The 26,540-nt window shown below is 44.1% G+C and overlaps 1 protein-coding gene across 2 annotated transcripts; it reads right to left on the reverse strand.

Moving 5' to 3' along the window:
- Window positions 1-2,066: 2,066 nt before the first annotated feature.
- Window positions 2,067-25,984, reverse strand: nsd2 (nuclear receptor binding SET domain protein 2). 2 transcript variants are annotated; one of them, XM_062523087.1, is made up of 24 exons: window positions 25,807-25,984; window positions 22,739-23,535; window positions 21,969-22,125; window positions 21,354-21,505; window positions 20,042-20,812; window positions 18,464-18,592; window positions 18,054-18,225; window positions 17,561-17,641; window positions 16,543-16,652; window positions 15,764-15,953; window positions 14,245-14,357; window positions 13,942-14,037; window positions 13,334-13,460; window positions 12,912-13,112; window positions 12,074-12,253; window positions 11,395-11,551; window positions 8,835-9,037; window positions 8,420-8,523; window positions 7,752-8,021; window positions 7,375-7,491; window positions 5,355-5,496; window positions 4,837-4,943; window positions 4,342-4,540; window positions 2,067-2,898 (listed from the first exon to the last, which is right to left on the reverse strand). In XM_062523087.1, the coding sequence occupies exons 2-24, from the start codon at window positions 23,504-23,506 to the stop codon at window positions 2,543-2,545; spliced, it is 4,902 nt and encodes a 1,633-aa protein (XP_062379071.1). In that variant the 5' UTR covers window positions 23,507-23,535; window positions 25,807-25,984; the 3' UTR covers window positions 2,067-2,542. The 2 variants fall into 2 exon arrangements, with proteins under 2 accessions (XP_062379071.1, XP_062379073.1); XM_062523089.1 differs by having other exon boundaries at window positions 25,714-25,811.
- Between the last annotated feature and the right edge of the window lie 556 nt (window positions 25,985-26,540).

A 26,540-nucleotide genomic window follows, 5' to 3' on the forward strand; every position in this document is an offset into this window, starting at 1 on the left:
TTTACATGAGACATCGTAATTTCCATGAACACGGAGTTTGTCAGCGAAATGGGCTTTTTTGTTTCTATGCTGGAGTAAGTGAGAGTGAGGGGGAGTGGCTGGCTAGTGCAGAGAGCGGTAGAATTGTGGGATTGCGGCAGAGTTGTATTTTGTTTAATTTAACGATATCTTGGTAATTTTTGGCCGAACACGACCAAACTTTGCACTGCACTCACGCATGTCATTAGCAATACATGTGTCAAATTTTAGGTCAGTTGGATGAGTGGTTTAAGAGTTATGCGTGGAACACACAGACAGACAGACAGAGTGACACACAGAACAGAGTGACACACAGACAGACGTTCCTTGCATTAATATTTAGATTAAAAAAAACCTTCAGTGTGTTTCCTTTCAATTGAGATCAAAATTACGCTTCAACTCAAAGAGCCATATGAAGTTTTGTCTCTCATATAGAGTAAATGTTTTGGGTAACCAAAGGCCCTTTTGGAGTCTCCAAAAGGACACTGAGCACAACGCAAGGACATACCTTTACAAAAAAACGAATTAAATGGTAATATTTTACTCTTTATTGATCTACAGCTTTTCAAGACTTGGGGCTAGGACCCAGTTATGATTCTAAGGTATAATTAATGACCTAGAGGGCAAACATTTGGTCATGTGTCATCTCTGTAACTCTGTCAGTACTACGGTTATTCTGCTTGTTAAATAAACAACTCTCAGCTTTCCAAGGAGGCCATTATTGGCTGTAGGCGCAGTACAATTTCGGGGGGAAAGCCTAGAAGTTGGTTTATAAACTGTTAATAGTTTGGCAATCTCCGAAGGGAAATTCAGCAAGATTACAAAACGTGAGAACGAAAGACATTTAAGACATGTTATGCCCATCATTCTCTTTTGTCGCGACCACGCTTCATTATTTCGAAGGCACAGTAGCCCTAAAGAAAAACATGCATTCAATGATATTATTCAGGAAAAGTAGGCAACTCACATGTGTCTGTTACGAAGTGACCAAGCACCACAGCATTCAAACTGAAACTACGTTGTCTAGGATTCATTTGTTCTAATACTTACACTGGCTTCCTGTAACTTTTAGAATTGATTTTAAAGTGCTGCTGCTAGTTTTTAAATCTCTGCATGGAACCGGGCCTGTCTATCTTGCAGACATGCTCCACCTTTATATACCCACAAGACCCCTTAGGTCACAAGATAAGACTTCTACAGGTTGAACCCTCCGTGAAGCTGCTTTTAGTCATTATGCTGTCAAATTGTGGAATCAATTGCCTAACCACATCAAACGTGCCCTGACAACTGACAGCTTCAAGACCAGATTAAAGACAAGTCTATTTTCCATTGCAATGCTAATGCTTACATTTGACCACTTTATTTGTATTTCTTTGTTTGTTTTTAATTCTTCTTCTTATTATTAGGCCTATTACTTTTACTAATGTTCCACTTTCGTTTTTTGTTTTCTTCCTTCTTTTTATTATTATTTTTTACTAATGTTCCACTTTTTATTCATTTGTTTTTATTCCTATTAAAAAAAAAAAATTCCTCAGGATTGTGATACCATTTTTGATTCCCCTTCTACATGATCTGAAAGAGAATACTGGCTTTGATTTCTACAACTATTAAATAAAAATAGTTTTGTGGCATCACACTGTAATTTCCCTTTGGGGATGAATAAAGCATATCTATCCATATATGTATGCATGTACATATCTATCCTATATTTTTTCTTATAAAAAATAAAACGAAATGCTGAATAAACATTGCGGAATTCCAAGTGCGATTCCTTTTTCTGCCAGGGGTTGTAAAACAGCATTTCGTTGTACTGTTATTCTGCTTGTAAAATTACCAAATTGAATCGAATTCTAATCCCAGCTCATCCATCATCAATGCATTTGTTCCAGTTTATTAACTAAGAAACATAACTGACCATTCACACCATTCTATTCAAGATAATCAATACCCTTTCTTCTAAGTGCTTTTTAAAGCACAATTGCACATCACTTTGATGAAACCAAAACTACTTCACAATCACTTTAAAAGATTCATTAAGGATTCAGGCCAAATATGTACAATTTTGTTTTATTGTATTTGTAGGCCCTAATAGCAACATCTGCTATTTTGCTACACAGTATAATGTTGAAAAAGGAGAATAAAAACATATGGGGATGAAGATGTGGACACAAACACTTATTAGGGGGGGAAAAAAGTCACAATTCTGTTACAAGATACCTGTAAATGAATCTTTATTTCAAATAACTGCAGTACAACTACGTCTTAAGTGTCTAATATAAATTTTCTTGCCTATATAACCAACTGACATGACTATTGTACGTAAGGTTACTGATGAAATGGGAAGATTGCTTGATATTAATTTACACTTAAAAAAATTTACATTAAAATAAAAACAAAGAGAAAAAAAAAAATACAAAACAATCTGTTTGATAGTGGACTCTTAGGTCAGGGGGAATGGGAATGTTAGGTGGAGTTGTGAGGGGGGGGGGGTGGGAGGGGCGTCAATATCTGCAGTCCACCGTCTCTATACCTCTACTGACTTTTTGGAGTTATTCTTTTTGAGGGCCTTCCTGGGCGCCGATCTAGGCCCCCTCTTGGCACCTGTTTTTGGGTGAATCTGGGGCACAGTTTCGGCCGGGGCAAGGGCGGCAGGGAGCAGGGGCAGTTCAGAGGGGCCGGCGTGGCCCTGCTGGGGCTCGGGGGAGAGGACCAGCGGCTCCAAGGCCTCGTGCTCCTGGCAGCAGAGCTTGCCAGTGGTGGGGCAGGGCTGCAGCGCCCCCTCCTGGTGAGCCTTGCAGAAGGAGTTGGGGCACAGCTGGCAGAAGGCGTCCGAGTTCTTACCGCACACGTCGCAGTGGTGCCACGGGCAGTCCCAGCGACCTGCACACAAGCAGGAGCTCATGGTTAAACAGAGGGAGAGACGCACACACACACAAACAACTAGACAATCCTTCAACGGCTTACATACTAGCAAAATGTCATGGTTACACACGACACACACAGTCAATCAGTCAGTCACACACTCACAGTAATCACTCGACACACAAAGGTCAGACAAAACCCTGCACACTGGAGAGGTATACTACAAAACAAGTTACGCACACATAATTAGGCTTTCTTTGTGTCAATTAGCAGGACAAATCCTGAACCAGCAATCAAAATTATTGGTCCTACAATGGTGGAAATCAACTTTATTTGTCAAACCAGGCTTTCTCCTTTGAGGCCAATTTATAATCCAGACACTTTTGCGTCATGTGTTGCCTGACACTTGTTGTCTGGACTATAAATGGGTCTTTAGATTAATTTGTGTTTGAGTTCCCATGCAAGGCGTGTTTGTTGAAACCATATTGCCAATTACAAATATGGAGAGGCATTAAGCTATCCATTTCAAAAAGCAATTACTTCCGCATTTATTAAGGTGTCAATCCAATCAGATCCACTAGTTTTACAATAAAAGCACCAAAGTCCTGGACCCGGATTAACCCCCTAATTACTAAGAAATCTAAAATTGTGGGAAAAGGGGCCTAATAATGCAACTGAGAAGTCTTTAACTGACTTTTATGCCAATTTGAGCTGGGCAGAGGACGGATATGAGCAACTCGGCAACACTTAGGACAATGAAGGAACGTGTGTGCGTGCGTGCGTGCGTGCGTGCGTGCGTGCGTGCGTGCGTGCGTGCGTGCGTGCGTGCGTGTGTGTGTGTGTTGCAGGATGCAGATATGTTCCCGTCATGGTGTAGGTGGATTGGAGAAAGCCAGACATGCACATATGAAAGAACGTGTGCACATGTGTGTGCACGTGTGTGTGTGTGTGTGTGTGTGTGTGTGTGTGTGTGTGTGTTGCTGAGGCACTGACCGAAGGGCCTCTTGGTGCGGTCCAGGCAGGACAGGTGGTAGGCCTGGGTGTGCACGTGTGTGTGCACGTGTGTGTGCACGTGTGTGTGTGTGTGTGTGTGTGTGTGTGTGTGTGTGTGCGCTGCTGATGCACTGACCGAAGGGCCTCTTGGTGCGGTCCAGGCAGGACAGGTGGTAGGCCTGGGTGTGCACGTGTGTGTGTGTGTGTGTGTGTGTGTGTGTGCTGCTGATGCACTGACCGAAGGGCCTCTTGGTGCGGTCCAGGCAGGACAGGTGGTAGGCCTTGGTGTGCACGTGTGTGTGCACGTGTGTGTGTGTGTGTGTGTGTGTGTGTGTGCGCTGCTGAGGCACTGACCGAAGGGCCTCTTGGTGCGGTCCAGGCAGGACAGGTGGTAGGCCTGGGTGTGCACGTGTGTGTGCACGTGTGTGTGTGTGTGTGTGTGTGTGTGTGCGCTGCTGATGCACTGACCGAAGGGCCTCTTGGTGCGGTCCAGGCAGGACAGGTGGTAGGCCTTGGTGCAGCCCTTGCGGTCACACAGCACCAGCTCGCCTCCGTCTCCACAGCGGAAGCACTCGTCCTCCGAATGCTTCTTTCCCTCGCTCCGACTCTTCCGCCGCTTGGCCTTCTTCTTTGTCGACTTGGTCTTGGGCTCCGACGCCTGGCCATTCTATATGGACGGACACACACACACACACACACACACACACACACACACACACACACACACACACACACACACACACACACACACACACACACACACACACACACACACACACACACACACACACACACACACACACACACACACACAGACACAGACGATAAGTACACCGATTACAACTGACTGGAGTTATTACATCTTTATGTAAAGCAAAACAACCTGAGGAATTTGTAACGGTCTATAGCAATCAGCACGGTACGTCAGTACTCAACACTCAAATCAACTGCGTGTTGTCTGACCTTGGGCCGGTCTCCAAGGAAACCGCTGCAGTTTGGTGCTCCGCAGCGACACACTGTCTTTTCGTTGCCAAGGCAATCCAGGTTGTAATTGAAGGTCAGCTCTGTGCCTGTGGAAGATATGGCCAATGGTTAATAACATTAGGCATTCAGTATAAAACACTCACACACACACACACACACACACACACTAAAAAAGCTGAGAGTGGGGGGGCTGGAGCACAGTGGTAGCACCTGTGTCCCATACCAGAAATGGGTTCAGAGCCCACTGAGACCCAGGTTAAAGTCCGGCCCAAGGCTATTTCCCGAACCCACTCCCCATCTGTAGTCAATTTCAACTATCTAGCTAACTAGATTTGTTCAATACATTTTCAACAAACAAAATCCACCACTTTTTGTTTTCACTGAATGCAGTCAAAAGACTACGTCAAAACTAATATGAAAATACTGCGATGTTGAGAGTAATATCATCCCCGGTGTTATAATTTTTCAAGAACTCTCTCCCAGTCTCTCTCGCTCACCCGCTGGGATGTCGCAGACGGCAAAGAGACCCACGCGCGTGTCCCCGTTGACCGTCCACTTCTGAGTCTCACAGTTGGGCTGGCAGCTGTGGTTCATGAAGCGGGAGTAGTTGCCTTTGGGTCCGGCATCTATGATCCGGTCCTGAGGGGAAAACAGTTCCATCATCAACACCACAGGTGCGTTCAAGTTCACCGAACATAGGCGAACGTTTGCAAACAGTATTCCGTTAGCCTTGAGTTTTTGGCGAACGTTTGCTAACAATCGCAAACAGTCTGAGGAGGTGGTGCGCCACGAACATACAGTGGAACTGGACGTGAGTTTGACGAACAATGCAATTACTGTTAGAATGGAAGGTTAACACCAAATCGTCCAAATTTAACAGTTCAAAGAAAACATGTTCACCTCGAACGTTCGCCTATGTTTGCGAATTTGAACGCACCTCACCATCATCATCATTTACACGGTTGTTCGGGGTATTAGTATGTGCATCAGCACACAAAGACAATGACACAGAATGTGTGCGCAGTTGTATCTCGCTCTCTCTCTTTTTTTTGTTTTTATAATTATGTTTATTTGATTTTATACATGAAACAGAAATTGCGTATACCAGCACAGACATATTAACCTTGCTCAATTTTACAGTCCTACAGCGTAGTTGTAGCTCTCATTAAAGAGCTATGCAATACAATAAGTAGGGGACAACGGACGACACGGAGTTTGGTTCACAGAAAGAAATGCACGGTCGAATGAATACATAGTAAATATAAGCAAATAGAATAGCGTGATATGGCCAAAACATTGGAGCTACTTCATAGATGTGCAAATAGCATACGGTTAATACACATTTTAAAGAATGCAGAACAATGAGAAATTCGAACAAGGACTGGAATAACAACAACTTATTATTGAAACTTCTCATACATGCACGTGACATGCTTCGTTTTCAGTCTATTGCAATAGTGCAGCTGTTTTACTGGTGCAAATCGGACTGGTCTGTGAAGTCTTCTTACACTGCTAATGATGTGGCCTTTGTGACCAATTCACTTGGCAAACCTGATTATACTCTGTTTTCCATTCCTTATGGCATGCCTGCTGCAGTCATCTGCATGACTGACATTTAGGCAATTAGGGATAAGTCTATAGGCTAGTAAAGAAATATATTTATTTTATACTTCATACTTCATTCAAGAGTATTCTTATCCATAGATCACTACATAAGCCCACCAAAAAAAAACAAAAAAAAAAAAAACAGTGATAAAATCCCCTCCAGCTTCAGCACTACACGGCTGTGCTGACCTTGTGAGCTGTTGTATTGTCTACTGTAGCACCACTGAATTCTGCACAGTGGAACTCCCAATGCAATACTGTTCCTCTGGCGCCCTCTTCTGACAACTCCAGTCACTGCACAGACTGAAGGATCTCAAAGAGAGGCCTTATATACTCTGTAGGTTGCTTATCTTTAATAAGTAGCATCAACTTGGCCAACATTTTCACAAACAAGCCAATTATGTGCCATTTTATTGATGGCCACAAATTATGTCCAATATTACTATGTGTGGTTTAAATGTTCTGTATTTCTCACTAGTAGGTAACTTGGACACTAAAAGTATGCTCCTGCGTTGTGACCCTGTATGATATCTGTACTGTTCCTAAAGATAAAAGGTGCCAGGGTTGATATCACTTATTGTTGTCTGTTTCGCATCAACAGCCATTGATTAAGGTAGACTGGATGTCTCCTGACTTTGCCACTGTTATTGTTTGGCTATCTATCTTTTGCTGCTGAATACATAAACCCCAACTATTTCCTTGTCTAGTTAGAGCAGATGATTTATCTTTAGGGTGAAGTCATGCTGTCTCTCCCTTGATGCGCATCATTGTAAATAAACCTAGACAGACTGTTCCTGACTTTTACTCCCATTGGTCTGACTGGGTCTTGACTCATCTGTGGTGGCAAAATGACCATCAACACCATTCACGCTTATTGGCAGATTAGTCTGGTGATTAGTCAGCGCCGTGTACCTTGTCGATGGTGAGCATGTAGAAATCAGACATGTCGTTCTCCTGGGCGTATCTGATGCGGCTGCGGCATTCCTCCTCGTCAATCAGCTCGCCCACGTACTCGTTCACAAACTGTCCCTGCAGACACACACACAAACACATTTTCAAATGGAGCTCACTTCAAAAACAGTCAAACTGAGAAGAGGAAAAAAAAGGCATGCTCCAACCTATACTGCGTTTATGCTGGCCTTCAACACCCCAATTTTATCTAAATATTTTCAATTCAATTCATATTCACAACTTCCTTAAAGTAGAGGTATGCAATGCTGAATCTCACACACCTAATTCACATGCACACACACACACACACAGACACACACACACACACAGACACACACCTTCTTGATGTCGTGCAAGGTGAGCAGGCCCCAGCCCTTGCCGGCGGTGCGGATGATCTTGGTGTCGGGGTACTGGCGCTTGGTGAAGTCCTGGTTGTGGCAGCGCTCGCCGGCCGGGCACACCTGCGGGTGGCACTCGTACAGCAGCATGCGGTTCAGGCACTCCGACTCGAAGCTGCACGGGCGCTCGTCTGACGGCTTGCAGTTGCACTTGGGGATCTCGGAGACGTCCGCCGTGTGCACCTGCACGCGCCCGTGAGGCTTGTTGATCTAAAAGGTGATGGTGGTGGTGGTGGTGGTGGGGGGCAGGGGGGGTGAGAGACAGGAAGTTGGAGTTGAAAGCGAGTTCACGAGTGAACATGAGAGCCATCATTCGCTTACCGAGTGAGAAACAGAAGTATGTGATTGCCTGTGCAAACACTGAATTCAAATTCATTCATTTCCTGTTCATGATAAGTCCCCCCTCCCTGATAATGGATTCAGTTGGATTCAGTGCGATGCACATGACTTTTAGCCCATGCACTTAAGAATGTAGTTCTAATGAGCGCAACAGAGTGTAATTCAGGGCTTGTAGAATGCACTGGTGCTGTTTACTCTATTACACAGGCAGAGGTCAAAAGGTCAAGAGTGCCAAAGGTGAAAGGTCAAGAGTGCCAAAGGTGATGTACCTTGATGTATTTATAGGGCGGCGGCTTCCTGTTGTTCTCCTGAGCCTCTTTAGCCTCCCGCTCCTGCTTCACCTGCTTGAAGCGGGCCTCAGCCTCCAGTAGGGCTGCACAGAGATATTCAACAGGCACAGAGATATTCAACACACACAGAGATATTCAACACTCCTTTGCTACACCGTCATTTGATTCTTATACTACAGTATATTACACTAGTAACACACATATGTCGACAGGTGTACTAAGTCAGCAAGGCTTACACACAATCACATTACCAATCAGATAACGTTTTAGAGACTCCACGTCGCACTTTAAAAATAATCTGCACACAGAACGATGAATACAGAACAATACTACATAACGATGTGCACAGATGCGTTCCTGGAAGATGGCCCCTGTCGCGGGGCGGCGAGCTCACCGTTCTTGAAGACCTTGCCGATGTTGGTCTGCTGGCACTTGCTGCCGCGGTCGCCCTCCACATAGGGGAAGACACGGCCCTGGTGGGTCCAGAAGTAGTCCTTGGAGCCGAAGAAGAAGACGGGGAACTCTCCGATCTCGTGCCGCAGGTGCTGGATGTTGGTGGGGATGTTCCGCGGGTGCCGGATCTCTGCTGGCCACCACCTGAGTAAGTGCACCATTACATTACATTACATTACGCTACATTACATTACATTACATTACGTGACGTGACGTGACTGACGTGACGTGACGTGACGTGACGTTACATTACGTTACACTAAGAGTAAGACTAAGAGTCCCCTTTTATAAGTCCAATAGGACAAAAAATTATTTTACCTCCAGTGCAATTCGCTTGCTCAATTTGCTTTATTGCACATAATGTTTGATAGGCGTTTGTGACTTGTGTTCTTTGTGTATTTTTGTTTCTTGTGTCCTTTGTGTATTTTTGTGTTATTTATGCATACCTGTCTGCAAGACAAGTTTCCCTGAGGGGACAATAAAGTAAACCTAACCTAACCTACATTACATTACGTTACATTTGGCTGACCCTTTTTAAACAAAGCGACAATTTAAGCCTTTCAAAGCAATTCTAGGCAAAGTTTAAAAAGGTAGAGTGCAGTAATAATAATAATAATGAAACATGAAAAAGAAATACAGAAAACGTAAAAAGGTAGAGTGCTTTAAGAGTAAGTGCGTCAATGAGTGCAATTGTCCGGAGGGGGAATGTGGCGGGGAATGACCGCCTCCTTCTCGTCTCTGTCGAGGTTCAAGAAGGAGGCGCCATTACAACACCACCCTTCAGCACTAGAGTATTTATTAACGGAAATGGACATGTGTCAAAAGTCATACCGGCAGACCTGAAACTACAGATCCCCCTCCAGGAGAGAGGTGCAAAGTAATAATGCAACAAGTATGGTACTATTGGCAAAGGAGCAGGCAAAGGAGCCGGAATACAAAATACAGTATAGGATGCATGGAATGTAAAACTATGATCAGGTTGGAGACATCCAGCTTCTATGGGTGTTTCTAAGCACAAACAGAGTTATTTTTTTTACGGGAACAAAAGTCATTCCCACCAAGTCTCTGAGTGGCCCTCCGTCTCTGTATGCTGCTCTTCAGTGGTTCCTGTGTTTTCTAACCTCTCTTTGTGGCAGAATTGGCTTGGCTACAAGGTCAGTGTTGGAACATCCTGCCTGCGTGCTTCTCTCCCACTGTCGGATGGTGCTATCTCTCCAGACATGACCGGCTGACTTAAAGCAACAGAGCTCTTACCAAAAAAAGAAAATAAATATTTTTGTACCTTAAAGGTTGGGTACGGAATTAGCAAAACGGACGGCAGAGTTTGAACATATACAACATCAAGTCCCGCCCTCCATGCACGAGCGACAATTCAAATGCGCAGCGCGAGAGCGAGCCATGCTAAATGAAATGTCAGCCTGGCGTCTACAGCACTATGAGCTCTAGTCTCCATACAATCACTCACATCAACTTCCCCAATTACATTCTTTATTCACCTCCAAAGGGTTGTAGTACATATGGTTCAGTAGCCATAGGTGTGTATATTTGAACAGAATCTGGTTTGTTCTTACCAGGGCGATTATCTCCTGAAATATCCGAGTTTAGTGCTGGCCCGTTGGTTCGCCTATTCCACCGTAGCTCCAAGCTGTTAAGTTTCGATTTCATGTTTACAGCACTCTTCGTGTCACGGTAAAATGTAATTTTTGCTACATAGCTTATTTATTGCGTGGGTGATTGAGTTTCCGTAGGTATCCGCTGCCTTAGTTAGTTTGTATAGAAATGAAGTGATACAACAAGAGGGGAACATGGACGTGCAGCAGCAGGCAGTTGGTTTCGTTTCAGCACTGACTCGCGGTCACCAGCTTTCGAAAGGGTCGCGCGCGGTGGGGAGGAGGAAGAGGAGTAAGACGTTAGATTGACGAACGAGCTGTGAAATGATGGTATGGGGTGAGGAATTCTATTGGCTGGAGTTTTTCGAGCCTTGCCCGTTCCGCAGATGATTGACGTGTTTAATTTCCATTTCAGTGCTTCCAACTTAGTGGCTATAAGTGGGTTAGGAATAGGATTTCAAGTGATTTTGCAAAAATGGCCAACAAAGCTAATTCCATACCCTACCTTTAAAATTATTTTCAAAATTTTCTTTGCAAAATCATCTCAGTGGTTCATCAAGTTCTGCATTCGCTTTGCAGACCTCTATCGGCTATAACTGCACTATGTAAGTTTACCAGATCGGGTAGCGGATCTGTAGCTTGATGGAATGAGACAAAAGAAACTACAAAACGTTTCGACGCACTGTGTCTTCCTCAGTCAAAAAAATGTAAAAACTATTCAAATATACATTCACTAGTTCACATCCCGAAATCTGCAAAGACATAATAGCATAATAGAAGAGCTCCTCCTGAACTTCAGCTTGTAAACGCCATTTGCGCGTGAAACGACACATTTTAGAGACTGACCCCGACAGCCCTGTGAGGGTCAAAGGTAAGAGGGTCTCTGCTCACCTGTAGTTGCCCAGTTTGACCCAGATGATGTCGTGGTACTTGGGTCGCTTGCCGTTGCGGCAGTCGTTGCAGAACCAGCTGCCGTCAGGCATGGCGATGTTGAGACAGTCGGGATGGAATGCCGCTGGGCACGACTCGCAACACAGCAGACTGCCACCTACACACACACACACACACACACACGGGAAGACACAAATGTGTGAAACAGGGGGTGAGACAGACATCATCAGGAGTGACATTCTTGCTGTGAGGTTGAGTGAGCTGGAGCGTGTGGTCCCACAGCCTTTTCTGGTTTGCGCTCAGGGCCGACACACAGCTCAATGCTGATGGTGATAATTAGAAGATAGACAGCCACTCATGAGCTAATTACATGGTTTTATGTAATTAGTTTATTTGGGGGTTATAAGTCTGAGTCTGTAGAGGCCAGTCTCATCTAGTCAAGCACATTTTTTTTTACCCCAGACCAGGTATGTTGTCTGATTTTCAGTCAGTTTCAAACAGCCGTAACTCTAACACTACAGTTTAACAGGGATGTCCACCGAATTACAGTAAAACACGTTAACCATATCATATGACCATAACAGAAACATGAGTTATGGCTATTCTTTGCTATTTCATTGAAGAATTAAGAGTGTGCAATTTTAGGGTTGCTAGGAGACGGAGGGGAGGGGTCACTAACCTTTGGAGCAGACAAAGCACCAGCTGACGTTGACATGGCTGTGCTGGCTGCGGCCCTTCTTGGCCATGAAGTGACTGCTGCAGATCATCGCCGTGGAGGTCAGCATCTCGCTACCCGCGGCAACGCACTGGTCTCCTGCGTGGTAGGCCACCGGGCAGCGCAGACAACGCATCATCTTACCTGAAGCCACAAGGGACACACTGAGCTTTTAGAAAACGAGTCATTAAAGTAATTTCCTGCGTATTATTGATGTACAAGCTGCGGCTAAAAGTTGGGAAATTATGGTAGTAGCCGTAGAAGTTAAGAGACAGAAGTACTAAATGTGAATCTAACTTAAAGGGGCGACGAGCCATTTTTTCTTTTTTGCTTAAGTAACAAAGTTAAGTCAATATAATGCAAGATTATGGAAGAGTGCCATTGCAAATACAGTATAATGGTGTGGTTCGATGGTGTGGTACAGTATAATGGCAAAGATCGTATAGTTACTAAGATGAATCATAAAGGGGTTTTTCAATGGAATGAAATGGCACCCACTTCCGCCTCCTAAAGGGGCGTGATCAGTGACGAGATAATCGGTTTAAAACGGTGTAGAATCAGCAGAGGCAGGTGCCATTGATGACAGGTTTATTTCTACCATAGAAATGCTCCCGTTTGCCTCCTAAATGGAAGTGGCAGTTGCGTCACAGTGAAACCAGAATTTACCCTCATATGAATCGTCTCGCTTTATAAACCGTCTCTGATAATGGTGTGGTTCAAGACCTCAATCCTTTAACAGAACTACAGCTATACTTGTGGTGCCCATGTGGTGCCCATGTGGTGCCCATGTGGTGCCCATCACCTTTAGTGGCTTTGGCTTTGGCCTTGCCGGTGTAGTGGCAGGACAGGCAGGTGTGTAGCGGGCACCGGAACCCGCGGTTCTCGAACACGGTGAGCGGGTTGGGCCGCAGGCACTCCTCATGGTAGAACCGACCACAGTGGAGAACAGTGCAGCGCCGGACCTCCCCTTCTGACTGCTTACAGCAGAAACACACGTGTGTACCTGAGAGCGAGAACGAGAGAGAGAGAGAAAGAGAGAGAAAGAAAAAAGAGAGAAGAACAAAGGCAGAGAGATGGAGAAACAGTTAGAAACAGAAATAAATTTTTGATGAAAAAAAATGCATGACCGGGTAAATGTGGATTCATCTCAACAAGCTAAAATGAAGCTTATTGAGTGTTTGTGTGTATATTTGTTTGTGGTGTGTTCGAGTGTATATGTCTTACCTGCGCTGCATGGAGCACACATAACTTTCTCATCTGGAGTGTGTAGCCGCCCCAGACACTCTGTATGGAACGAACTACAACACACACCCTCACACACCAGAAGGTCCTCTCCAGTGCACTCACAACCCTACATAAAGAACACAAAACAAGATAATTACAACAAACAAACAAACAAACAAACAAACAAAGTCTCTCTTGTACACACAGACCATGCGTATATATCCTTTGTTTCGGCTGATAACAACCTTCTGCGGTGGCCACCCATAGCAAGCAAAAACACAAAGCAAACCAATCATCTAACAGATTGTAGTGGTGACCAATCCAGCTCAGAATTCAGCTGGCTAACGTCACCAGAGCTAGTCTATTTTCCCATAACAAACCCTCATGTTCACACAGGAGCGGTAACGTTTGGTGGTTGTGGAGTAAAACATGGGAGACCGGTGAGCGGCGTTAAGGACAACATAGCCTAGTTATAAAAACCTAAATGCTATCAAAATTAGCCAGCTAATATCAGAAATTCATTAGTAAAATGCATGAAAATGCAGACCAAGCTACTGAGCCACGTGGCTTTGTTATCATTGTCAACAGTCCCCATGCATAGTGCTCACCTGACACACAGTCTCCTTCTTAGTGCTTTTCTTCGCTGCTTGGGTCTCATCTGTGCTGTCATTAGGAGACTCGGGCCTCTCCTCGCACATAGAGCCCTACGAACACACATAAACACAAACACACACACACACACACACACACACACACAAAATCACACACACATTTGAAACAGTGCATGAATTTATGCCCACTGGTTGCATTTGTTAGACATTAAGGTGTTAAATAAGCCAAGTCAAAATGGGATGCTGATGGACCCAATCTGATAGGATGACAGGTCTCAGCTTGGTTGGTGATTGGCTCACCTCGGGTTCAGGGTGGGACTGGATGTGCCTCTTCTTGGGCGTGGCAGCAGCTGATTGGCTACTGGATCCCTTTCTCTTCCTGGACCTTTTCAGTGTCCCGGGAACTTCTTCCTCTGGAATACAACAGCACGAAGATCAAAACACTTCCCAATTTCTCTCACAGACAGACACACAGATGATGAGTTATGCTGAAACATTATGCAAAGTCTGAAACTGTAATTATTTAATTGCAAAAGCTACAAATAATCGTGCACATCATGCTATACCATTTGCATGTCATTTGTCTTACGTGATCATGCAATTAATATATTAAAAAAATAAATAATTAAATAACAATTGCAACATAGACTTCTTAATTTGATTAATAAGATCTTTTTTGTCCAATTGGAATCATCATGCCCCCTCCCTGGATTCTCTTTAGTGTGTGTGAACCATGAACTTGCCGGAATGTTAACATAACAATATTGATTGTTTTCAAAATATGTCACACAATTGTCATAACTACAGGATGGGCAGAATGCCAAATCTGCCCTCAGACCAGCTTCTTGCTATGTGAGAGATCTCAGCTTTTACAATTCTACTTTTGAGTTATTCCACACTATGGGCCAGTGGTTGAAGACCTGAAAGCTACCCTGGATGTTGATATTTTATGAAGTCATGGATGAACAAGAGTTTCTAAAGGTCATCATATGCTTATGATCCGAACACACATGACCAAATAGTTAGGCCTACTTAAACTGTCTGGTATAAAATTGTCAATCAAATTACCAAATATGTTTGGGCAAAAGCAGAACTATCTCTTTGATTTAAGCTACTATGCCTTAGTGCCTTCAAAAAGGCGGGTGTCATGTCGCCATATACCCCGCACCGCTGGCACGACTGCTTTCTGCCATCTGTGAGGTTGCATTGATCACATTATCCCAACTAAAACGATAGGTGCACGACCTCTGTCTGAAAGCCTATTATTTGTTCTTGCACTAATAATAATAATAAAAAAGTGATGCTTCAAAGAAAAAACAAATTGAACAATCATCAATGAGAAGCTCAAAAAAGCTCAAACAAGCTTTCAGACTCGTTGTTAATGGCTGCTTTTGGCCTCAGTGCCTTTTAGTTTAAAGTTAAAGTTAGTTTAAAACTTTAACCATCTGTGACACATGGAAAGCTTCTCAGAACGGCATCTGGGGAATGAGAATTTACAAGTGAACACTTGTTAAGCTCACCTCATCAAGTCTTGCATAACGAGAGGCCACTATGACGGTCATTCTCCCTTGTCAATTTCTTTCTGTAGTTCTCTCACCCTCACATGAAACAGATTAGCGGGAGATTCTAATTCACATGCTCTGGGGAGACCTCCGCAGAAGTTGGGTGTCTGCTCGTCTTTGCGTAGTTTTCATTGAAAAAAATTGCACCGACGGACTTTCATCTGAAAATGCGTGTTTGCTACGCAAAATGTGTACAGGTTGGCAGGTCAAGTTCTGAAGAGTTCAGTAGTGTGTGCCGTATATATTTTCTTTCTTACCTTTGACCTGAGCCTGGAGCTTCCCTGACGATCTTTTCCTCCCTTTCGCTGGGGTGGGGGGCTTCTCCTCCACTTTCTTCCTCTGTCTCTTCTTCACCTCCGACCCACTGCCCACCCCCTTCACCTCCACCGTGTCAGTGGTCCGTTTCTTCCTTCTCCTCACAGGGCTGGTGAGATCTGCCGACTTACCCTGTGCATGGGTGGATATCAAGAGATTGACAAAGACCAAAAGAGGAAGCACTCCAATTGTATTGCATTCACTGTACCAGAGTAAATTGATACTATATGGATTGTACTGCTTCAACTACTGGGTTCCCACTCGAAGTCAAAAGTAAAATTCCCTGACTTACCCCTGATAAAAACCCTGAAATTCCATGACCTCCTATATAATGAATGCTGTTTACTACTCAAGCAAGAAGTAAAGCTATGATTGAGATATACTGTAGATGTAGATGTCTACACCAATTCAGTGTGTAAATATATTTGCATGAATGTATTTGGGCAAATAAATGTTAAACTGCTACAATAAAATTCCCTGATATTCCATGACTTTCCCCCCAAAATGATACAATTCCCTGACTTTCGATGTCTTCAACAGGAATGGAATGCAAAATTCCATGATTTTCCAGAAATTCCACGACCCATGGGAACCCTGCATCTAAGCTTATATCTGATGGATCAAATAAGCCATCGGAGAGTAAATGAAATTGAGTCAACCACAAGGATGGTGCGTTCCTTTCTTGTTGTGACCTGAACATCTCTCAACACCCACCACTCACCTTAGGAGTCTTTGCTTTGGATGTGACAACCTCGAGCTTGATGCGTTTTTTGGTCTGTTCTTCCTTCTCGCCGGACTTGTCCTCTAGCTCCCGTTTCATGCTGTTCTTTCCTGAAGAAAATGGGATACGACTACGTCACTCTATGGCTTCCTCAAAAACAGAGTTATATTCAATACAAATTAACAGTAATTTCCTGTGTATAAGGACAGTGTTTTATGCAAGTTAAAAGAAACAAAACCATATTGATACCATATTAACTGCCCCCATGTATTAACCTCATAGCTGAAAAAATTGTGCAAAATCAATGTATAAGCCGCAGCTTATAGTTGGGAACTTGAGTACTGAAGTGTGACATTCCGTTTCCATGACGGCAGTGTCTGGAATGGATCTAAACAAACTTTTGAAGTGGCTGAAATAGCATATGAATATGACATGTGGCATAATTTATAGCTAATAAATTGTTTTACATGCAGGCTATAGTTCTGTAAACGTGCTTTACCTGCTAGGCAGCAGCTTAGTCGCATAACACAGATTTCCTGGCAGGTGTAATAGAAGCAAACCAAAATTCCAGCGGATATTTCACGTCTTGTCAAAGACTGGCGGCTGTTAGGAATTACTTTTTTTTTTTTGCATCAAAAATAAAGCCAAGACATGTCTGAGAATCTATTTCTATGCAGGTCTCCTTAAAAAAAAATGTAAAAAAATAAATACAACAAATGTGATGGTGCTGGTTTGAATATATTTTGTAGTAGATTATTCCTACCGTGTACAAAAAAGATAAACTAACGTCTTGGAAATGGTGTAAAATTATTGAAATAGATGAATAAAGCCACCGCTATGGTGACTACAAGTTAGATTGATTTGTTTAGATCCAGTGAAATTGCTGCCTTGACAACGCTATGTCACAGCTTCAGTACTCTACAGTATTCTGTTGTCATGCAACAGCACAGTCTGCTCAGAATCTCCTTGCCATTTTATGACGTCATTTCCTTTTAATAGAGGAAATAGGTGCTCCTACCTTTGGGCTCAGGCTTCTCTTTGCTCTGAGCAGGCTGGCTCTTCATCCGTGGAGCCTTAGGGACCTTTTGGGCTGCATCAGCTATTCAATAAAAAGATGTAAAACTTAGTCACCAAATCATAAAATCAAACCACTCAGGTGAAGCTACTGACTCACAACAGATGAATGCTTAGAACCTTTGACATAATACATTCTAATTATGGATTAGAAAGAGGTTCTTGATTCTGAGAGAGGGAGTTTTGGACTGGGAGGTTTTGGACTGATCTCGTACGTGCCTGTGTATCATGATGTGATCTTGTGCTTATTTTGGAAGTATTTTGCATCTATGTGGTCTTAAGGTTTACAATTGCTAAAAAAAACCCTTTGGATATGTTGCATGGAAGCCGCTACACAAAACTAGTTTGATTAATTAATCAAACTAATCAATTATTTAAGGGAGGCCAACCATATGCCTTTGTATATGATGTAACTGACACAAAAAAGGGAGGCCTACCTCTGGTCTCTTGGCTGCCGGGCTCCTTGGTGGGAAGTTTAGTGGCGACAACCACGGGCCTCCCCCTCTTCTTGGGGGTGTTGACAGTGGCGTCGGCAGCCTTACTGGGCTTGGGTTTGGTTTGCCTCTTCCTCACCGGAGCAGGGGTGACTAAGTCTGCAGGGAGGGGCTCCTTCACATGCACATATGCCCACACACAAACAGACACAAACAGACACACATTGTTTAAAGGCGGTCGCACTATAAAAAACAGAGATTTGCATATAACTGTATAGCACACGTTTTAAAAAGGATTTGCATCTCACAACTCACTCTCTATACACATCTTGATATCATAATATGCAAGTGTATACAGGGGTGTGAGAACACACACAGGAGCTTTGCATGGGTGTACGTGTGTGTGTTTTCACCTGAGCAGCAGGCTTTTCCAGTACTTTCAGGTCTGCAGTCACAGTGACTTTGACCCTCTTGCGTTTCTGTGGAGGTTTTGCCGGTTCGGATTTCAGAGGTTCGAGGTTGGAAGCAGCAGTGGTGGTCTCCTACAGACACATACACACACAAAATGTTCTTCATCTCTTTATCTTTTTACCAGTCTGTTGTTGCCAGCGTCCTCTTCTATGCTGTGGCATGCTGGGGAGGAAGCACTAGGAAGAGGGATGCTGGGCGACCAGACAGGCTGGTAAGGAAGGCTGGCTCTGTTGTGGGAGCTGATCTGGAGTGCATCACTTCAGTATCAGACAAAAGGACCCTGAACAAGCTACACAGCATCCTGGACAATGACTGTCATCCACTCTACAGCACTATCATACAGCAGAAGAGCTTGATCAGCTGGAGACTACGCTCCATGACATGCACAACAGACAGACTGAGGAAGCAGTGTTTCCCATACATTGACTTATTTGTGGCGGCCCACCACAATATCAACACTGACCACCACACAATGATTTTATGTTGTACTACTTAAACTAGATGAACTCCTTTCATTGTAGAGCTATGCGCACCTTTGTGCAGCCTCTCTGTTCCTCAACAAACATGCATGCACGTTTAAAGAATACATTTTTAAAAATCCAGCAAGGATTGTTGTTGACTGTTGATGACTGGCTAAATCGCAATTAAATCCAGTTAGCATCATAAGTGCGTTGCGCAAATTTGTTTAAAATTTGCGCACAAACACACTACCACCACAAATGGAAATAAATTCTGTGGGAAACACTGGGAAGTCATTTGTACCCAGGGCCATACAACTGTACAATGCTTCACTGAAGGGAAAAGGAGAGTTGGACTTCTATGCATAGTATATCTGCACCCCCACCCACTTATACACTTACATGGCATGGCTTACATCCTTGCACTGCTGCTATAACTCTTATATTATTATTACTATGTTAGGTCTATTTTAATTGTCCATATATTTATACTAGTACTGTTATGATTATCACTATACTTACATTTTGTACTGTACATATTTATTGCTGGTCACTAGAATGTAATCTTGCACTGTTGCACTGTGGAGTTTTTTTGATTTACTAAGCTTACATTTTACATTTTGTGCTGTACATATTTATTGCTGGTCACTAGAATTTAATCTTGCACTGTTGCACTGTTGGACTTATTTGCACTACCAACTTGACACATACCTCATACTGGATCACAGTACCAATCCTCAGTACATTCATGCACATCTTATCCATAGTATTTTACTGCTCCTTTAGTCATGTTGATTTGCTTTGTATTTTCCTGTTTACATTGTATTGTATGTTGTGTGTGGTGTCTTAAGCTGCTGGGACCTTGAATTTCCCCTTGGGGATCAATAAAGTATCTATCTATCTATCATCTAGCTATCTAGAATATGTGGCAACAAAAGTGTGTATGCACAACTAAAATATGCAGAAACAAAAGTGAGAGTGTATATTCAACTAGAATATGTATATAACTATAAAACAAATGTGTGTGTGTGTGTGTGTGTGTGTGTGTGTGTCCGTCCTTACCTGAGCTGGTGTGTGTGTGGCCACTTCAGGGAGGCTTGGGACCTTTCTCCTCCTCCTCCTCACAGGTGAACTCGTCGCCTGACCTTCTGCGACCTCTGTGTTGACTTTTACCCCCTTTGTGACCTTGGTGGCCTTGGCAACCTTGGCAACCTTGGTAACCTTTGTAACCCTCGAGACCTTCCTGCCAGTGGCCTTCTTGGGCGCTGAAGTGCTGCTGTCTTTGGAGTGGGCGCCGGGTGTGTCGATGCCATTGAGGTCGTCGCGTGTGAGCGCCGGGGAGAGTGGTGTGTGCGCGTCGGGCTGCTCCAGCTCCTCCTGTGTGTGTGCTCGTCCCGCGGGAGTGCTGGTGCACAGGGGCGGCGGGTAGCCGCTCAGCGCTGGCCCTCGGCAGGTGATGTGTCGCAGAGGGACCTCCTCTTCCTCCTCCTCCTCCTCCTTCTTCTTCGACAGGGTCTCCGGGGGCTCGGTCTTCGGGGATTCGCTCTCTGAGGGCGCCGCCTGGCCCGGCGCCGGCTCCGGCTCCGATTGAGCGGCGGCGGCGACGGAGGGGCAGTGGTGCCAGTCCAGTTCCTGGGCCGGTTCTGGAGCCTGCTGGTCGGAGTCCTGCTGCCGGACTGTGTCTGGGCTGGACTGGGAGAAGGGCGTGCGTGGGACCCGTGGAAGGGCAAACAGGGTGAACTTGGCAACGCGGTCCTCCAGGGCCATGCTCATGGCTTCGGTTGCCTGGGAGATTCCAAGAAGCAATTTTCGCGGCAAAACAGGGATGACCGGCTGCACATGAAAATATAATAAACAGGCATGACCAGCTGCGCACAAAAATACAATCAAGTTTATCCATAGAAAACAATTGCCCGCCTTCTTAAAATAGCAATGGCATAACAATAAAGAAACAAATGGACATTCATTTTGAAATAGTGCTATATCCAGTGTTATCTACAATCGATCAAATACACGTAGTCACACATTTCTTTACTAATTTGCCACTTTTAAGACTTCATCAGTGATTGCAATTGTAATGTGTACTTCGGCAGAATGAGGCACTCTTTCATACTAGTATGATGAACTAGAGATGAACAGGGGCTATACTGATGATGCCCCTGGGTTACTGAAGGGAAATTACCTTAGATACACATTAGGTTTACAGATAAACAATTTGTGCCAGTTGCCCCTGTACATAGACTAAAATATTTTTAGTCCAGGGCTAGTCTCAATCCATGGCACAGGAAACAGACCCAACAGATGTACTTTCATAGCCTCTTGTTAAATGGAGGGTGTGGTGAGGCCGCGAGTTACGGCTGGCGGCGGCCGGTACCTTCTTCCGATCAGGACGAGGAGAAGGCTGCTCCAGGTTGAGCTCCTGGTACTGCTTGCCGTCACGGAACGGCACCATATATCTCTCAGCAACATAGCCTCTCTCGGAAGCTTCGCTGAAGTACTGCACATGGTACAGAGTGCTGTTCAAGGCTGCAAATAGAAAGACACAGAACAGTGAAAAGTATGCTTAAAAACACTGTTGAAGACAGTGAAAAGTATACTCAAAAACACTGTTGAAGACATCGTGAAAAGTATACTCAAAAACACAAAGATGTGTGCAAGTTATGACTACGCTTACTCAACACACACATTCTTATACTATTCACAAAACGTTAGGGATATCTGGCTTTCGAGTAAAATGTAATGTTTCAATACAGAAAGTGCTGAGCATTGAACTGTTGGACATGCACATTCGAAAAATTGAGAGAAGATCACATGTAAAAGTTATAGTGCATTTAAGGTTCATCCTGAAATTTCACCTGGAAGCTGAATATCCCTGGCTTTTTGTGAGTAGTGTACTTTAAGCATCAAAATTTGTCTTTTGACTGCAGATATTCTGGTCTATCTCCAGTGTAAGTAGCTCAGAGATTGCGTGACTGCTTACGGTACGTACCATTCTGTTTCATGTGTTTGTTGAACTGGGGGTCGGTTGTAACCATGCAGGGCCACCAGGGCCAACCCAACATTTTGGTCCAAACCACGTCCCCCACAGAAAAGCGCTCGTGGATCGTTCCATCTGGGTTGTTCACATATCTCTCAATTTCCACTCTCTTTGAGGAAGAGGGACGGAGGAGCGAAAGAAGAAATAGGAAGGAAGTAGGGATGATGAGATCATCTGATCGCAAAATGTCAAAACACCTTCAAATGCTGTGCCAATCCAGGTGTGGAAGATACTTTCCAATGTTGTAAAGAGATATTTGTTAACTCATAACATATTCCCTTGGGGAAGAATATGAGAGAAATATTCACAAAGAGAATGCTGCATTTAGGTTGCTAATCCAGACAGACTGCAATATGAGCAGGTTACATAACACTTATGACTGTGTGTGTGTGTGTGTGTGTGTGTGTGTGTGTGTGTGTGTGTGTGTGTGCTTGAAAAACATGGTGGAATTGACTTGAATTGGCTGAACACACCATCGGATTCAGCACAAACCATGTGGAAAACATCTTCAAAATACAACCATTGAAAAATAATATAATAAATAAAAACATTTAGATATTAAAAATAATAAAATAACTCCACTTCCAATACATGTGTTTTGACATGTTTTAAATTCATAAACATGGCGCTGGAATGTGTTGCATAGCCAGGCATTCTGTACATAATTTGACTTAAATTATGTTTAAGAGTATGAGGGGGGAAAAAGGTGGAGATAACTTTACCGGGTTACAGTTCACCGCGATGCATGATTGGTCCGGGGAGGCAAGGGTAGTGATTGGCTTAATGGTGAGAGTATTAGATTCTGTGACATGATTGGTTGAGGTGGTGGCTGCATCAGCAGACATGGGGTCAGCTGTTGACTGCACCACACCCTTGTGGGGCGACACTCGGACTGTGAGAGGTTTCCGAGTGCTCGCCGGGATCCTCTTTTTCACTGGACGGCCCTTCCTCTTCCTCCCAGCGCTTGGGCCTCCCAGAATCCTCTCCGGCATTGTGACGGTGACCTCCGGTCGCTCCCCATCTTCAGCGAAGCAGGCAGAGTCACACCTGCCGTTGGGCGCGGGCTTGGTGCCGTTGGCAGCCACTTGGGGTGCCCGTTTGGGGAACTTGAGCTTGATATCCTGGGCAGGGGCAGGGTTCGGAGGGGTGGGCTCTGCCCCCTTCATGGGGGGCTCTGTCGTGGCAGCGACGACGGTGGCGGCACAGTGTTTGGGCTGTTCACCATTGTTAAGGACGCGCGAGGTGAGATCCTTCAGCTGCTCGAGGCTGTGGCCGTGAGCGAGGCCGTGGCCGTTCTGCATCTTGGGCAGGGCACCATCTTGAGGTGTGGCTGCCAGCTGCGTGGTGGCCTTGTCCAAGATAAGGGCGGAGTCTGCGCCCACCTCACCCCTCCCCTTGCGTCCGCCGGCCAGCGAATCGGACGGCTGTTTCATGCTGATGGGGCTTCGCGGCTCAGGCATCAAGGGAAGAGAGCCACCCTTACTGTCCATCCCATGCAAGCACAGTGTCCTTCTCTAACCTGCAATACACACACATACACACACACAGAGGAGGGTGAGGTGATGAGAAATGAACAAGCTTTTTTTTTGCATTATTATTACTGGAGAAAAAGACAGAGACAGGAGCAACCACTTGAATGGCAGGCACTTATTCTAAACATTTTACAAGCAGCTCCAGTCAGAAAACATCTTCAGTGCAACAGCACAAACTTGTGGTTGCTTTGAGCTTCTCAATACAGGCCTGCTGAATACTTTGGCGTTATAGGCCCCAGGAGGATATGAGACTCGCGGAGAATGTCTATGTTCAGGGAATTGTAGGAAATCATGAAGCTTATTTTAATTTACCAAACAACGTGAAATGGCGCTCCACGTAGAGATAGGGATTTTATCAATGGAAGAAAAAACATAGCATATATATTCAGAGTAGTGAATTCGGTACACTACATTTGGAAAACGATTTGTTGTCAGTTGCACCTGCAGCAACTAGTTTGGGCAAGCAAGCCAGTGGGAAGTACACTTTGTCTGGCTGCCATTTACTTCAGTCATAAACGTCAAGCCGCTTCAATCGAGCTGATGCTGCACATTGCAATTAGTGGTAAACTAGCTTAAAATGTAGAGACCAATAATTCCTCTCAAGATCCTTACAGTTGTTTACAGAAATAAAAAGCGACGACTCTCGAGAAGATGGCTACCCATTTGCTTCTATTGTGAATGGGTGGCCAGCTGGCCCCATCCCGGCGCGGCTGTCCTAAGATATTCGGTTACAGAACGAGGGAATCTCAAGCGAACATCAAAATACAGTGGAGCGTGCATATTGGATATAATTATGTGATAATATTCATTCGTGCCTAGTAGTTTAATGGGCGTGGATATTTTTAAAGAACTAGCACGTTTCTAAAAACGCGTTATTCACCTTATAATTGAACACATAATGTACTTCTAAAAAGTGCAACTTAGCTAGCTAGCAGCCTGCCATTAGAAACCTATGGATACTGAGGCTGACCAACTTCGCCAGCTGTCTATGCACTTAAAGTACGAGTATCTCAGTGCCAAACTGAAACAATTTTAAAAGTCGTGTTTCCACTCTACTATAAGCTCAATTATTGTAAATGGCCGTTCCACTGTTGACTAAGGACGTGCCTCATTGGCGTCATGCCTAAAGCTGTCTTGCAAGCTAACTTTCAAATCTTTTCAATGCAAAACAACTCCTCGAATGCAGCGCCTTTTTAGCATATGCATTACGGTCATTGAGGCTAATCGCTACTGAGTGGCAAAACATAACAGTCGATTTCCCCGAGGATCGTCCGAAGTAATGGAAAGGATGGTTTGCTTTCACCTCGCCCACAGTAGCTTAATGACCTAAAAACTCGGCCGTCTCAAATGATAAGTCACACTAAACCTTTCAACATTAGCTTGCGAAGTTGACGTTTCCCCAAACACAAAATCGGTATGGAGATCAAAGCAAACGGGCAATGCCAGGCAGGCAGCCAGACAACTACACTGTATCTCGTTCATGAAACTGGCAACATTCTACAATGAAATGTAACATTAACCATTTTAATTTAAACCGGTGCATACCAGCAGGGACACGGTACATATTCGAACTTGGCTAATGTATGTTACCAAGAATACCAGACCAACCGTTTAAAACATCAAATAATTGTATATGCTCGATATACTTGGATGCCAACCACTCCGTTTCCAATTTTCACATTTTGAACATCTTCACTATCACCATTAACGAGAGTTGGCTCGTCAACTTAGACACGTCCATATCTACAGCAAACGAGGCACCATACATCTAATGGAAACGTTAGCGAGCTAACGTTAATCAGGTTAACTTCATATTTGAGATTATAACATGCATGACCTGCGGTTGGTAAAAAACAATGAGGCCTGATAACTTACACCTAAGTAAAGAAGTAACCGAACAGATCTTGATAACCACTTGAAACATATGCAACCTTAGCGCATTCTGGGCAGCTAACGTTAGTTAAATAGCTAGTTGGCAAGCTAGTTAGCTTCTGCACTACTGATAGAACGACTTGACATGCTAGCAAGCTAGCTACATGCACGATGGCTTAACATTCGAATTCACCCGCCTTATGTGTTGTAATCATACCAACGTTACAGAAATCATTTTTTTATTTTTGAATAAATGTATGAATGATCTGGTCAACCAGTTAATGGTATATAACCTGTCTGCCGCATCTCGGAGAAGCCGACTTCCATTCAACTCGAATCAATGCTTGCGGGAAACTCTCTTCCCAATCAGCGCGAAAAATACTCACTTCCGATTGGTCGGTCCAGGCGCAGAGTTTAACCGGCCTTTTCAAAATTCAACCTTGCCATCCACCGTGTCTCCAAAGGACATCGTTGCAGTTATTTTCAATTTAGCTGCATCAACATGCTCTCATTAAACTTAAAACATATGCTATATGATTTTTTCTTTTGTTGCTCCACACAGACTTTATCCTATGGATGGATTCTGTGTTTCGAGAAATGATCTTGGATGGACGGGGCGTCTAGTGGTATGACGTCAGGAGAAGGGAGGGTTGTGGTTGGGGTTGCCAGGTAAAAGCAAAACCAACTACTTGAATACATTATTTGAAACATAGTGGACATACTGTATCAGAGCCCGTCTTTCTCCCATATACATTATTTGTCTATAGAGATCGCTAAGACATGTGACCAAAGTCATCAAAACACAAAGAATTATGGGTAGGTTTGGCTCGCCTGATGCCAGCCCATGTAAACTAATGGGTCTGGGTCTATGATCTGGCATGATAATAATGAAAACTAAGCGTGAAAAAATTGTGTGAAAAACAGTTATAATCTCGCGCTTCCTTAGTGCTGCTATCCAAGCCATTCCTCGCCTTTTTGTCACCTCTGAAACATGACGTATACTATTATTTTTCCACGCTGGAAAACTATAAAAGATAAGCTTCATGTTACTCTATTGAATTTTATAACACAGCAGGTAAACGGCATTTCGACAACTGCACTTCGTTGTTCCCGCACGTCA

The sequence above is a fragment of the Sardina pilchardus genome, chromosome 20 (genome assembly GCF_963854185.1).
Source record: "Sardina pilchardus chromosome 20, fSarPil1.1, whole genome shotgun sequence".
NCBI classification, from domain to species: Eukaryota; Metazoa; Chordata; class Actinopteri; order Clupeiformes; family Clupeidae; genus Sardina; species Sardina pilchardus.

Bases quoted from the DNA above. Each gene is read 5' to 3' on its own strand.
- nsd2 (XM_062523087.1), bottom strand. From the start codon at position 23,506: ATGGACAGTAAGGGTGGCTCTCTTCCCTTGATGCCTGAGCCGCGAAGC. The intron at 18,226-18,463 runs GTGAAAACACAC...GTGCATGTGAAG, and splicing joins TGGAAAAGCCTGCTGCTCAG to GAGCCCCTCCCTGCAGACTT. The intron at 5,497-7,374 runs GTACACGGCGCT...TTTTCCCCTCAG, and splicing joins ACATGCTCACCATCGACAAG to GACCGGATCATAGATGCCGG.